General features: G+C 35.8%; 1 protein-coding gene across 1 annotated transcript in view; it reads left to right on the top strand.

Annotated features, from left to right (window-relative positions):
• LOC121725488 overlaps positions 1-14,817 on the top strand; it is a 124,732-nt gene extending 109,915 nt beyond the window's left edge. Inside the window, exons 15-16 of the mRNA XM_042112491.1 lie at positions 13,003-13,138; positions 14,066-14,817. Coding sequence (XP_041968425.1) covers positions 13,003-13,138; positions 14,066-14,140 — 211 coding nt within the window. The 3' untranslated portion in view covers positions 14,141-14,817. The remainder of the gene's footprint in view (positions 1-13,002; positions 13,139-14,065) is intronic.

Here is a 14,817-nt window from a genome sequence, read left to right as displayed (position 1 = left end):
TACGCCTTCCGCGAACGCCATAGCTGCCCCGCCCAAGTACACCGCCTAACGGAGTACATTCTCGAAAAAAAGAACAACCGAGAAAAGACTTGCGCCGTATTCTTCGATATCGCAAAAGCCTTCGATAAAATCTGGCATAAAGGCCTAATTTTCAAATTATATCAGCTCGGCATACCCGACAGTTTAGTGCTGATTATCAGCAACTATCTCAAAAACCGAACATTTCGCTTCCGAGTCGAAGGCGCACTGTCCTCCCTAAGAGACTTAGAGGCCGGAGTCCCTCAGGGTTCGGTCCTCTCGCCCTCCCTATACAATCTGTACACCTCAGATATCCCCCGACACCCTAGGGTGCATAGGGCCATGTTTGCCGATGACACAGCTCTGTTCTGTGCCAGCAGACACATTCGCAACGCCCAATTATGGCTCCAAGAGGCCGTCACCCAGCTGGGTGAATGGTTCTCTAAATGGAGAATCGAGGTAAATCCCGAAAAAAGCAAAGCAATCCAGTTTTGCCGAACAAATATCCGATTGAAGCCTATCAGTCTGCACGGGAACATCATTCCGGAAGTCACCCACGTTAAATACCTCGGAGTAACTCTAGACAGGTTGATGACCTTCAGTAGACATATTAAAAACTCGGTCCGAAAAGCGAAATTTGTACTCTGCAAATTATACGCACTACTAAATGCACGCAGTAAGATGCCCTTAAGGCACAAGCTGACGCTATACAAAACTTGTGTTAGAACAATACTCACTTATGCGTGTGTCTCTTTCGCACACATAAGTGAAGATCAGATGAGTAATCTACAGAGAGTCCAAAACCGGTTCCTGCGTATGGCAACAGGAGCACCCGCGTATATGAGGAACATCGACCTGCATAGAGACTTCGAATTAATCACTATTAAAGCCCACATCAAAGAACTTGTAGAAAGATTCTTTGAGAGAGGCAAAGTTCACCCCAACCCCCTAGTTAGAAGGGCAGTTGATTATGACGTCAATTATAATACGTTTAGGAATCCCCATAAACGGCCTAAGCACATCTTAGCCGACCCAGTAGACAGGATAACAGAATACGTAACGTACTGTGTACAGTTACGTAAACACAAATCACACGCACCCGCGTTACACACGCACCGGAGACGGCGCCGGCGTCGACTCCGATGTCTTACAGCTAACACGGACACACGTACAGACGTACTGACCGACTCTGACACGGAACCGAACCCGCGACCGGGAACGAGTTCGGATTCCGCCAGACTAGGCACCCTAAACATTAATCGCGTTCGCGACATTGATATAGAGAGCTCTATCAATACTGCGGACAATTTACTCGACATAAGGACAATCGCGCGCGCGTCCACCCGACCGCACGCGGGAGGGGGGAGGGCCGGCCCTCCTAGTCAAATAGATTAAAATACCAGAGCTACTCTATCGCGATAAACACTCGTACGCCGTTAGGTTTTGCTACGCGCGCGAGCGGCTTCACACATCAGCGTGTGCGGCCGGGGTCGGACCCCTAGTACCAACCCTAAATAAATTATCCTTTGTCCCCCAATATCCGGATTACGTCGCCCACTAGGGGGTGACGGGGGGTCTCCTGACCCCTTTCGAAAAACTAAACCTCAAGGCTGCTAAACGGCAGTCTCCTTACCGACGAAGCTGAAACGGCCCTCTCACACAGGGCCGGTAGCGTAGACCCATTCGAAAAAAAAAAAAAAAAAAAAAAAAAAACCTCAGTAAGTCAGTCGCTCGCTAGACGGCTCCGAGTACGATTGCTCCCGTAGTCTGCTCAGAGTCCAGTGCTTTGCTTGATCGATGCCCCGCGTCATTAAGTAAAAGCTGGCTAGGAGGGATAAAGGTTGCGATGCCACGCGTCCTACCTGCGATCCCATAGTAGGGTTCCGCATGAATGTCTACAGTCTATAAATAGTAAAATATGTACATGTGTTCTTTGTATGAACCTGAAATAAACTGAGTAAAGAAGATATTGCGAGTATTATTACTAACCCTACAGGACTCGGCAAGTAGGATCTTGGTCTTAATCGGAAGCAAATTCTTCCACCTTCCCAGGGAATGCCATACCGCGTATACCTTCTTACTGACATTTATTATTACGCTAGCATTCGATGTTGTAGCTGAATAAGGGCCTTACACATCTACAATGTATCCATCCGAGCACACCATAAGTAAAGGCTTTATAAGGTTTCTATACTTGTACAAAGAATATGTATTTTTTTGGTACATGTAATTAGAACTTTTCTGGACATACAAATATGTTCCATCAATTTTAATAACTGGCTGTCTATTCACTCCTCCAAATAACCGATTTTTTTATTTTTTATTATTAAAATTGGGACCGTCTATGGACTGTTCGTCCATATCCTTTTTTTTGTTATTTTATTATTTAGATATTTCGCACTGTGGCGGTACCCACAATTCGCCTAACATTCCTGCATCGCGCTATCGAAGTTTCGGAGAACGGCAAGATATATACAACGTCTGAGATGACGTCAGTGGGCTTCGGCCTGACCGAGCATGCTATCTCGCTCGGTCGGAAGATCTTCCTTTTCGGCCGACACTAACAACGTTAAATTGGTGACCACCGACAAGAACACGCATCCTTCTGGACATCAATCATCATCAACACTCCCCGCCCCTCCGCACCACGTCAGCAGACATCAAGCATAACCGGGTCGCCTCGACCATAAGCCGCGTTGGAGGTCCGCGCCGGTCGAACCCGCGTCTGGCTTGAACGGGGCAGCCATAGGCTACAACGACCGGTCAGCAAGCAGAGCACGGGGTCCCTCTCCTGGTCATTGCACGCGTAGCTTCGGCCCACACCTGACAACACAAGCGCATCGAAGAATACCACAGGTCTTCGGGGGGGAGTGATGTGGCGGTACCCACAATTCGCCTAACATTCCTGCATCGCGCTATCGAAGTTTCGGAGAACGGCAAGATATATACAACGTCTGAGATGACGTCAGTGGGCTTCGGCCTGACCGAGCATGCTATCTCGCTCGGTCGGAAGATCTTCCTTTTCGGCCGACACTAACAACGTTAAAGCACCAAGGATAATAATTGATATAATATTTTCTTGATATAATATTACTTTATACGTGGGAGAGCCATGCTTCGGCACGAATGGGCCGGCTCGACCGGAGAAATACCACGTTATCACAGAAAACCGGCGTGAAACAGCGCTTGCGCTGTGTTTCGCCGAGTGAGTGAGTTTACCGGAGGCCCAATCCCCTACCCTATTCCCTTCCCTACCCTCCCCTATTCCCTTCCCTTCCCTACCCTCCCCTATTACCCTATTCCCTCTTTTTTTTTTATGAAATAAGGGGGCAAACGAGCAAACGGGTCACCTGATGGAAAGCAACTTCCGTCGCCCATGGACACTCGCAGCATCAGAAGAGCATCAGAATATCTAAAAATTTTGTTTGACAAACTATTATTTTTTTAAACAAAACTGTTGAGAATCTGAAGCTCTAGTGTACATTGGCAAGATTATACTGGGTTGGTTATTGTTGGGATGTCTTACTTCAGTGGAACGAGTAGAGAAGTTCAGAGTCCATATTCATGTCAGGGTTATCATTCGTGCGAGATTTGGTTCCCATAAGCGTGCCAGGGTCAATGTGCAGGGCAGTATTGGTGTCCATATTTGTGTCAGGGTCGTCAGAATGGGAAGAAGAGTCGGAATCCATTGAAAAAAGCCAAGCAATTGCAATAATATCTCACACGAAAACAAAATTCACGATGCACGAAAACAAAGCGAATGACGTTTCATATGGTGCTCCCACACTGCCCTTAGAAAATGTTTAGTAACGTTAGTAAACATTTGTTAGCAAACATTTAATCACAAATGTTAAAAATGTTTTCATGTTTGAAGACGTTTAGTAAACGTAAGTTAACAAATTATAACAAAACAAAACATGTGTTATCTTTTGTTTGTTAATTTTTTATAAACGGTGTGACGGCGGCGTAGGTAGTGAGTCGGGGAACGCCTCCGACTCACCACATACCATAAGACTCGTAAGTTAAGCAACTATCAATGCCCAAATCCTTGAGATAGTCTGTGGCACTATACTTTCCTCTAGCTTGTATCGTTTGGCGCATCCAATAAGAGCGCTTTTTCTTCTTTTCTAAACAAAAAATGAATGCTATTCCAATGAACAAATCCATAGTTCGTAACAAAATGTAACAATTGACAACATTTGTTAGTAAATGTTTTTATGTTAGAAAATGTTTACAAACATTATCTAACAGCAGTGTGGGAGCGACATAGACATATTATCGTATTTGTGTTGCCATAATATTAAAAAGTTATTGTAAGTATATATTTTGATAATTAATGACGTACATTTTTTTAATTCACTATAAAAAGTGTTTGAATAAATAACATTCTAATAACAGCAAATTATTTGCGCATTTCTATAGTCTATTAGCATCATTTGCTGCGTAGTATAGCTAAAAAAAGCGTAAAACAGTGGCATGACTATAATATTTTACCAATTTTTAAGTTAATTTCAGTGTTATTTTTCACGTTATGCACTCTGAAAATGACACACTTTGTTTTATTTGGATTGAGTAACAGATTGTTGGAAGAGAACCATTCTAATATAAGACCAAGGATTTTTTCGCTTCAATTTTTCCATAACTTCTATAGCAGTAGCTTCCCATAGGTTTGCTAAGATCTTGTATTTTAGCAAAATATTTTTCAGTAAATCCTGGTACATCCATAGTACTACATATTTCTTCAAACTGCGAATACCCTATGCCACTAGCAATAATGCCTGAGCACGCAGCAGTTCTAATATCAACATGCTTTGATGAACCTGAATTATCTCATGTTACTTTAAAGAATTCACCACATAAATTACATTTTAATTGGTTTTTATATCGTTTTATAAGTGACCAGGGGAAATACACAGTACTGGGGAGAGACAAGGTATACAGGGGAGGACACTTTGTGAACTGGGAAGAGATTAAAAAAAAAACAAGGTTATTTTACGCTTACGAGACATTTATAAAATTAAATGTTTCGTAAGCGCTAGGTCCAAAACATAAAAGCAAATCTTTTGAGGCAGTATAACTCTTTAATCTCAGTAAAAAAAACTCTTTTTTGAAAGTATAAACAGTATAAACATTAGAATTTTATTTTTCTTGCCATTTTGTTATTGTTAATTTCTTTACTATCAAAACAAAACTATATAACTTTCCTATCAATAGGCAATAATTAAATAAAAAGAAACAAAAACTGAAAAACTCTTTCAAATGTTAGCATTCGATGTTGTAGTTGAATAAGGGCCTAACACATCTACAATGTATCCATCCGAGCATACCATAAGTAAAGGCTTTATAAGGTTTCTATACTTGTGCAAAGAATATGTATCTTTTTGTTACATGTAATTAGAACTTTTCTCGACATACAAATATGTTCCATCAATTATAATAACTGCCTATTTACTCCTCCAAATAACCCATGAGGAATTAATAAATTCCTTTCTGATATCTCAGTCCGGGTTAAATTATTGCTTCCCAAGTTATTTGGGACAAAATCTCACTCCAATACATCACGTGATTTACCAATTAATATGGTGCGAGGTTTTTTTAAATCAAATCAAATCAAAATTGTTTTATTTCTGAATAAATTTAAAATAAATGTTTTCAGAAAGTCCTACATGATGCCTACCACCGGTTCGGGAACTAACCCGGCGAGAAGAACCGGCGTAAGAAACTCGCACGGGGCCCACTTTTTTACCAAAAAAAGTGAGAAAAAAATTAATCTTTTAAAATAAAGTTTACAATTTTGTAACTAAATATTATATACAATATCCACATACATAATTGTAAGTCCTATAATAATGAAGAAGTAGCCTTGCAAGAAGCCATCCTACTCCCAAGGTGTGCCATCGTTTATGAAATCATTGACCTTATAATAGGCTTTGGCACACAAACGTTCTTTAACTACTTTTTTAAATTTATTAATGGAAAGATTTTGAACGTTTTCTGGGATTTTGTTGTAAAGGCGTATACATTGACCTTTAAAAGATTTACTGACTTTACTAAGTCTGATCACCGGCATATCTAGCTTGTGCTTATTTCTAGTATTCCTAGAGTGAATGTCACTTTTAACTTTAAATTTACTTATATTTTTTCTAACATATATTACATTATCCAAAATGTATTGAGAAGCAACAGTTAGAATACCAATTTCTTTAAATTTATCTCTCAGAGATTCTAAAGCAGACATTTTATAAATAGAACGTATGGCTCGCTTCTGCAGCACAAATATTGTATTAATGTCGGCAGCGTTTCCCCATAAAAGGATTCCATATGACATCCTACTATGAAAATAACTAAAATATACTAATCGTGCCGTATCTTCGTCAGAAATTTCCCTAATTTTTCTGACTGCATATGCTGCAGAACTGAGCCTACCTGCAAGATTAACAATGTGAGGACCCCACTGTAATTTACTATCAAGTGTAATACCTAAGAATACAGTGTTGTCTACCAAATTCATCTTCTCATCATTTAATACTACATTGGTTTGGACTTGCCTAACATTGGGCAAAGTAAACTTTATACATTTTGTTTTACTAGAATTTAAAAGTAAGTTATTAACATTAAACCAATGTACTATTTTTGAGAGAGCACTGTTTACCTCGTCGTAGTTCGACTGTTGTCGCTTCACTTTAAAAATAAGTGAAGTGTCATCAGCAAAAAGCACTATTACACTATACATTATTATTATCCTTAACTAGATAAGGTAAGTCATTTATATAGATGAGAAAAAGAAATGGGCCTAATATAGATCCCTGTGGGACACCTAATTCTATTTTGGTTCCTTTGGACCTTTTACTATTAACCTCAACCCTTTGAGTCCTATTTTTAAGGTAAGAAGTCAAAAGGCTGAGAGCAGAGTCTTTAATTCCGTAGTGGCGCAATTTCCTGATCAATGTAGCATGCTCAACACAATCGAAGGCTTTGGAGAGATCGCAAAAAACACCTAAGGCATCGTGCGACTCCTCCCAAGCCTCAAAAATACTGCAAAGGAGTCCTATACCAGCATCCGTTGTGGATCGACCCTTAGTAAATCCGTATTGATTATCATGTAATAAATTATTAGAATTAAAATGTACTAGTAATTGTTTTAAAATAATTTTTTCAAATATTTTACTAAAGGTCGGTAGAATTGATATAGGCCTGAAATTCGTGGGATCCGATTTAGTTCCGGCTTTGAATAAAGGAACAATCTTGCTATGCTTCATTAAGTCAGGAAAAACACCATTTTTTATACAGTCATTGAAAATCATTGCTAAATGAGGAGCTACGATGTCAATTATTGATTTAATAATTTTTGTGGACATGCCCCAGAGATCAGCAGTATTTTTGATACTCAACAATTTAAAGGTATCAATAATATCTCTGGGGTTAATTTCTCTAAACTTAAAATTGACATCACATTCCTTTACATTGTCTCTGAGTAGCATTTCGGCAGCTTCAGACGAAGAATTTAAATTTTTTGTCGTTGAGACCGGAATGTCAGCAAAAAACTTTTCAAAGACCGTCGCAACTTCTTGATCATTAGTAATCTTTTTATTTTCAAAGTATAGTTCAAAATCAGAGCTACGACAGGTGACATTTCCAGTCTCACCCGCTATTACCTGCCATGTTGTTTTGATTTTATTTTTAGAGTTTTTAATTTTATTTTTTATATATAGGGCTTTAGCAGCTTTACAAACTTTTCTGAAGGTTTTTGAGTAGTTTTTAACATATGCTTTAAATACTTCACTATTGTTAATACACCTTTCATCATATAAGTCATATAATCTTTTCCTACTTATTTTTATTCCTTTTGTTGCCCAATTAATAAATTTAGTTTTTTTATTACTGTTTCTAACCGTTTTAGAAGTAAATATTGAATTAAATTGAGTTCTTATCACCTTAAATAATTTATTAAAAGCTTCATCAGAGCTATGTGAGCTGTCCAATAAATGGATATTTGAATTTAATTTACTTCTAAATTGCTCAATACGTTTTGTGGTCACAGGAATAAACACAAGATTTTTCTTCGCATCACTGTCACATTTGATATTAAAAGAGGCTATTTGTCCACAGTGATCAGAACTTAGCTTATTAATTATTTCTTTTTTGTCTGGAATAAGATTAGTAAATATATTGTCAATACAAGTGGCTGTAGTCTCACAGACCCTTGTTGGTTCCTGAAACAAACTGTAAAGGTTATACGATTGAAATAAAGATGTGAATCTAACAGTAGTTGAGGTTAAATCTAATAAATTAATGTTAAAATCGCCACATATAATAACCTTTTTGTTAGATGCACATATTTTTGACAAAATTTGTTCCATAGTTACTTCAAAAGATTCGTATAACCCTGATGGAGGCCTGTATACGCTTACAATTATTAGATGGTTCAGCTCTATGCAGGCCACTTCTATTATTCGTTCAGTAGAGAGACTCACAATATCCTTACGTTCCTTAAATTTAAAATTGTTTCTGATTAATATTAAAGAGCCGCCTCTAATGGCATTTTCTCTACTGAACGAACTTGCTATCTGGTGATCATTGAAGTTGAAAATGAGTTCATGTGATCTAAACCAATGTTCAGATATACACATAATATCAATGTTAAATTCCTTAAAAAATAACTCAATTTCAAGTTCTTTACCTACCATACCTTGTAAATTCTGATGCACCAGATTAATTAAATTACAATTATTTTCACTTACTATATTTGAATCTATTAAATTGGTAGGATTTTGACTATTTAAAGGTAATTTATTTCTGCAAGAGATTTCCTCCATTGTCTTATTATCTAATTTAAAGAAATATTTGGAACATATTCCAATTCGTTCAAAATATGACTTATATTCTGCTCAATAAAAGCAGTAGTCGAGGAAGCCAAATACTTGGCTGATTTTATAAACAAAAAGTTAAATAGCAACTTGGCTATACGTCTTTTATAAAAATGAGATAAGAAGTACTTATCTCTTTTCATAGTAGATAATTTAAAATCTAAATTATTAATATCTACAACCTGACATTGTGTATGCGAGTCATTTAAAATAATACAATTATTATTTACAGCTGTATACATTAGGCTATTCAGCTGATACCTGGAAATGTTTTCTTTATTATATCTCTTTGGCAACATTTGAATGTAGGGAAAAGTAAACAATATGACTTTTGTAACATTTTTTATATTAAATAATTTGTCCAAATATTCAGTCATCTGTTTTTTGTTTAATTTTCCTCTCCTCCCAACTAAAAGTATTAATGTAGTATTCGGACAATATGTCATAGTTAAAGCCCTTTTTAAAATTTCAGTGTAAGAAGCTCCGGGCATACAAAAATTAGAAAAAGATTGTCCAATACACATTCTATTCAAATATACACCTAAATCCTTACCTAACTCGTCACTGACTAAAGTAATGTTTGTTGGGCATTCCGTATGTACCTTCTGACTGGAGCATATATCTGCAATATTATTTAAAACGGAATGATCAGCTTTATCTGAGGAACCGTTGATTCTCAATAAAGAATAAACCCGCTCCTCATTGTAATGAGTCACTTCGAGCAGATCATTCATTGCTGATATATGCCCCTGCATTTCTTGCTGTGACAACTCATATTTCTTTTTCAAATTGTCTAAAGAGTCTAGAAGTATTGAAATCTCTGCTTGTAGGTTGCATACATCGGCCTCATAGCTACACTTAATTTGCTCTAAGTCAATTTTACAATTTAGCAAATTATTATTCAAAATTTGGTTTTCTTTAACAACCTTTGATAAATTATTTAAACATTTTTTATTTTTCAGTGACAGTTTACAATAATTCTTGATGCACTTTCTGATTCTAATATATTTCTTTAATTTTTTCCTACTATTCATTTCACACAGTGGCAATGAATCATCACCGGTTAAATCAACAGTAGAAATGTCAATGTTACATGATTTAGAGATAGAATGTGACTTACTTTTACTATGGATAAGTTCATCATACAAGATTTGTGTTTGGGTGGCACTTTGAACATGTATTTGTTCTTTAAGTTTTAAAATATAGTCCTCAGCATTATTCAATTTAATTTTCAAGTTAGCCGAGTTCTTGAGAGTGTCTTCATACTCCTCTCGGCATTGGTCGAAGCCATCAACGATGTCCTGTAGTTCCACGTTTTGCTTATGAATGTCCTCAATGTCCAAGCTTAACTTGTTAAGTTCTAATTTTAAATCCTTATTCTTTTGTAAAACAGATAGCATTTCTTTTTCATTATCATCTCTCTCCCTTAACAGCATTTGGCACTGGTCCTTATATTGTTTTAGTTCAGTGAGGGCCACACGAAGTTGCTCCTCAGTACGGCGGACCACGGCTGAGCGAGTCATCATTTTGCTGTCCATTCCCAAGCACTGAAATTAGTTTTATAATATATTAGGCTAAACTGGGCTTGATTATTAGAATTAATTACTTATAAGTCACCTTTTACTATATAAGCTAAAGCCAGCCTCAATATTTCAGTGTATTTTATGTACAGTTACTATGAAAATGGAAAGGATAAGCAAAGTGATAAGGAATGAATAGAATTGAGATTAAGACTATTGAAAATAAACAAGAAACAAACAAGGAGACCAAGAACAAAGTGTGGAAGACAGTATAAACAGATTGAATAGTAATTATTAAATCTGAATAACTGTACAACTCAATATTTAATAACTTAATTTTTGAGTATTTTTGAGGATGACTCTTTGCTTGTTTAATGTGTGTGAAGTATTCGAGTTTAGTGTATGTCTGGGCTTGTTGTTTTTATCTTCAACTTCGCTTCCACTACTCGTCAAGCCAAGAGAGAAGTAAACTTTGCCAAGTGTGTTTTGGACGTAGCTCACAGGGGTGAGCGATGTGGAGTTGATTTTTTATTGTTGTAATTGTAAAAGATGACTTCTAAATATGAAAATTAAAAGCAATACTCCCCGGGTTTACGCAGTCTTTGGGAATAGATCCAGCTCCAATTTGAATTCGTCCAGTCGTTGACAGTTGGCACTTGGCTTGAACTTTGGTTTGTAAAAAACTTATGTTTTACACAAACACTGCTAAGGGTGAAGAGTTACAACAGTTTCTAACACTTTGCTTTTCGTTTGTAATAATTTTCAACATAGAATATAGCTTAAAACTTAATATAATTAAATAAAATAGTTGGGAGGTTACAATTTTTCATAATATTCAGAGGTGTTGTAATTCTTTGATCGCTTTCACCAGTTCGCAATTTAATGAGATAGGCGGCAAGTGCTAATTTATTTCTATGGACAGCTTGCATCCCTGATGCCTCTAAATAAAGTTGCTGAAATTGTTCTTTGCTTAATCCATTCCAATAGTAAGCTCATCGGACAATGTTTCTATATTAGAAAAATCTAAGATCAATTGTCTTTCATTGGCAAAAATTGCAAATTCCTGAATGTGTTCTGCATTAAAACTATGAATCGGTTGCTGGATATTACCAAGTACCTCCTAATTATCATTGTATAAATGAAAGAAACAAATTCTACAGTTTTGTGGTACATAAAAATTATAATCAAAGAATAACTTTATTCTCAGCCACTTAGGAACAACCACTCTTTGAGTTAAATGACATTATGGATAAAAACAAAACTACTTAATGGAATCAGGCGTTACTTTGCGGAAATCTATAGCTTAAAATTTTGTTTGTTATTATTTTTAGCAATATTCCGCGAAATAAACTTCCACCTTTAAGAAAATGAGTGAGTGTACGCACGCATAAGCATGCGTATTGCGTTGAGCACGCGGTTCCCGCGCAGTCAACAAAACTGAATTTGGCTTATGATATCGATATTGAGTAGGTATGTAAGGACATGTAAATAATATTACGTTAGGTTGTGGAGAAGGACATAGGAATTATCCTATTTAACATTTTCCATGATAAAAATTATTTTATCATGGAAAATGTTCGGTTTTCATGCAATAAACTTTATTAATTTGCATTTAAGCTGCTGAACCAATTTTGAATAAATTTAGTTAATGTAGAAATAATTAGTTTATCACGTGCAGAGTTGGTCAAAAAGTACTAAGTAATTTTAATCAGATTACAAATGAATTAGATTGAAGTAATTGTGCACCTGAAATTACCCGTAAGTTGATTAAAAATAATAGTATGCATGAAATGTTTTTAGTTTTTTTTAGCGCAACACATAAGAGCACTCTGGTTTCAATGAAACCAGAGTGCTCTTATGTGTTGCGCACACACTAGGGCACTATAAAAATACTCTTGTTTAACTGGCCTGATTTCATTTAAAAGCAGAGTGCTCTTCTGTATTGCGCGCACACTTGGGCACTATAAAATTACTCCTGCGTTACTGGCCTGGTTTTATTAAAACCGGCCACCGCCACCGAAACCGGTGTGGGAGTTTTTTTATTTATTACCATATTACCATCATTGGACATTGGACATAGGTAATTATTGAAATACTCGTTAGTCTATAATCTAATTATTGCAAACTAAAAACATTTCATGCATAATATTATTTTTAATCAACTTACGGGTAATTTCAGGTGCACAATTACTTCAATTTTTTTAATTATTACTTCAATTATTCAATTTATTAATGCTATATACAAAACCTTACTTACAGGAATAAGCATTAACCATTTTTGTACTCTAGAATATGCTACAGTGGGTTTTCAAAAAAATGGATTTCACTGTCGTAAAGCTTATGTTCTCTTAGAATAAAACTGCATTATTAACTCAAAACCCGATTTTATGTGGAATAGATCTCCAATGCTAAACAGCAGCCATATTTATTTCGTACAATAAATATTTATAATTGTAATGTTGTTTAGATTAAACGAATACTACTAGTATTTAGGAAAAATATATAATTTGTTTTTTGCGCAGAAGACAAGCCAATGTAGATAAATAAGAACATCCCATATACTGTTACTTAAACACGTCACATGCCTGTGTTGCCAGGAGCGAGGTGAGCTACTGGCGGTCTCTGGGGGTTCGGTGCGCGGGATGGTGCGTCAACCGGCCCCTCGAGAAGCTTTACTGGCGCGGCGTGCTACGCGCTCCCTACCTTGCCAATACGCTCATTGGAGAGCCAGAGGTACTTGTTTGTTTCATCCTGTTTATGGCATAATTTGTTCACTTCATACAAGTAGATACCATTTAGGGGGGCGACTAACCCTAAAGTGTCGATTTTATAATTAATTTTTATACTTGAAAATAAGCCCCGAATTTTTTCATTTTCTAAAATTAGATACTACATTATATTTCCGAGAATTCGATCTGAGCAAAAACACGATATCTTAAAATTTTCTCGATAGAAAAAAATCACGAAGATGCATCTAATTTTCACGAATTTTTCATTTATTGCCATAACCGTGCATTGAACTAAGTTAATATTTAAACACATTGCATAAAATTCTATCATTGAGAGATCGACCAAGCGGATTTTTAAAATGTTGTGTATTTATCGCGTTATTGAGAAAAAACTACAGTCTGTCAATAAAATAAAGTCATGAAATTAAAAAGTGGCTACATCGTAGTGTCATCCTTTTTTTCTTAGATTGATTTGAAAGGGATGACACTACGATGTTGCCACTTTTTAATTTCATGAATTTTTTGACAGACTGTAATTTGGCGATGAATCCGCGTCGTTCTTTTTCACCTGGCATATGAAAGACGGGCGTGAGTGTGAATAGAGAAGGACGATGTTTGATTTTTGGGGTTAGTCGCCTTAGATTATTAATATTAAGAAATAATAGTATGTGGAAAATCAAGAAATAGTACGCAATAAAAAAAACATTATTATAATATCGCTTTTAGCATTAACAAAACCCTCTTTAATACTTCAAATTCATAAAATATTTCTATACTTACGCACCTTGTCGCACAAGGTCATAATAAATTTTGAAAATGATTAGCACTTATGACTTTGTACGAAAGTACGATGTAGTCGTTATCGATAATAATTTACTTATAAAATATGAACAAGATAGTATCGTTAAAAGTATTAATGTTATTGTTTCAGGTTGAACAAAAGAAGTATACAAAAAATGGCGAACGCAACGAGTCTGAGAGAATTTTGTCTACAGGCGAAAAATAATGCACCAACAATAGTTACGACAACAAAGTACAAAAACCGAATCGACACCAAATATTGTAGATTAGGATTATTAATTATTATTTTTATGCTGTTTCAAATTTTTATTTATGCTATTATTAGACACCGAATGGTTAGCGCTTTCAAAGAAACGTGCACAAAATATACACGGCAATAAGAAATATTATATGGATTTAGAGTTTTAGACTAGCTTTTCAATTGCCTCGTGTATTGAATAAAATACGTTTCACCAGCAAAATTTTACCTTACATGTGTTATAATGACCGAAAATACTGTCAATAAAAAAGTTCCAAATATGCAATAACAACAGCATCAATATGTATGTTCCAATATATAAAAATTAAATAAATACCAATGCCAATTTGATGTCTACTAATAGCATTAATTACACTTCGACACACACATTATGAAACATTTTTATGACTTGAACTGCAATAAGAACAAGTTTACATATCAAATATTTAAAGTATTATTATTTTTGTAATGTGCGTTTTTGTTACGTGTGTGTTACACTTATATTCATACTATGAATGTTTATAATGACATGACTTGCCTTGTGAAGATTAAGTATTTCATTATCCATTAACTCATAAAATTATAATTGTTTTACCTGAAATACTGTCATAATATGGTGAGGATAGTGTTTTATTTAAAACTTT

Source organism: Aricia agestis, chromosome 3, assembly GCF_905147365.1.
Source record: "Aricia agestis chromosome 3, ilAriAges1.1, whole genome shotgun sequence".
NCBI classification, from domain to species: Eukaryota; Metazoa; Arthropoda; class Insecta; order Lepidoptera; family Lycaenidae; genus Aricia; species Aricia agestis.
Note: the sequence above shows the minus strand (reverse complement) of the source record. Positions and strands in the feature narration are given on the sequence as shown.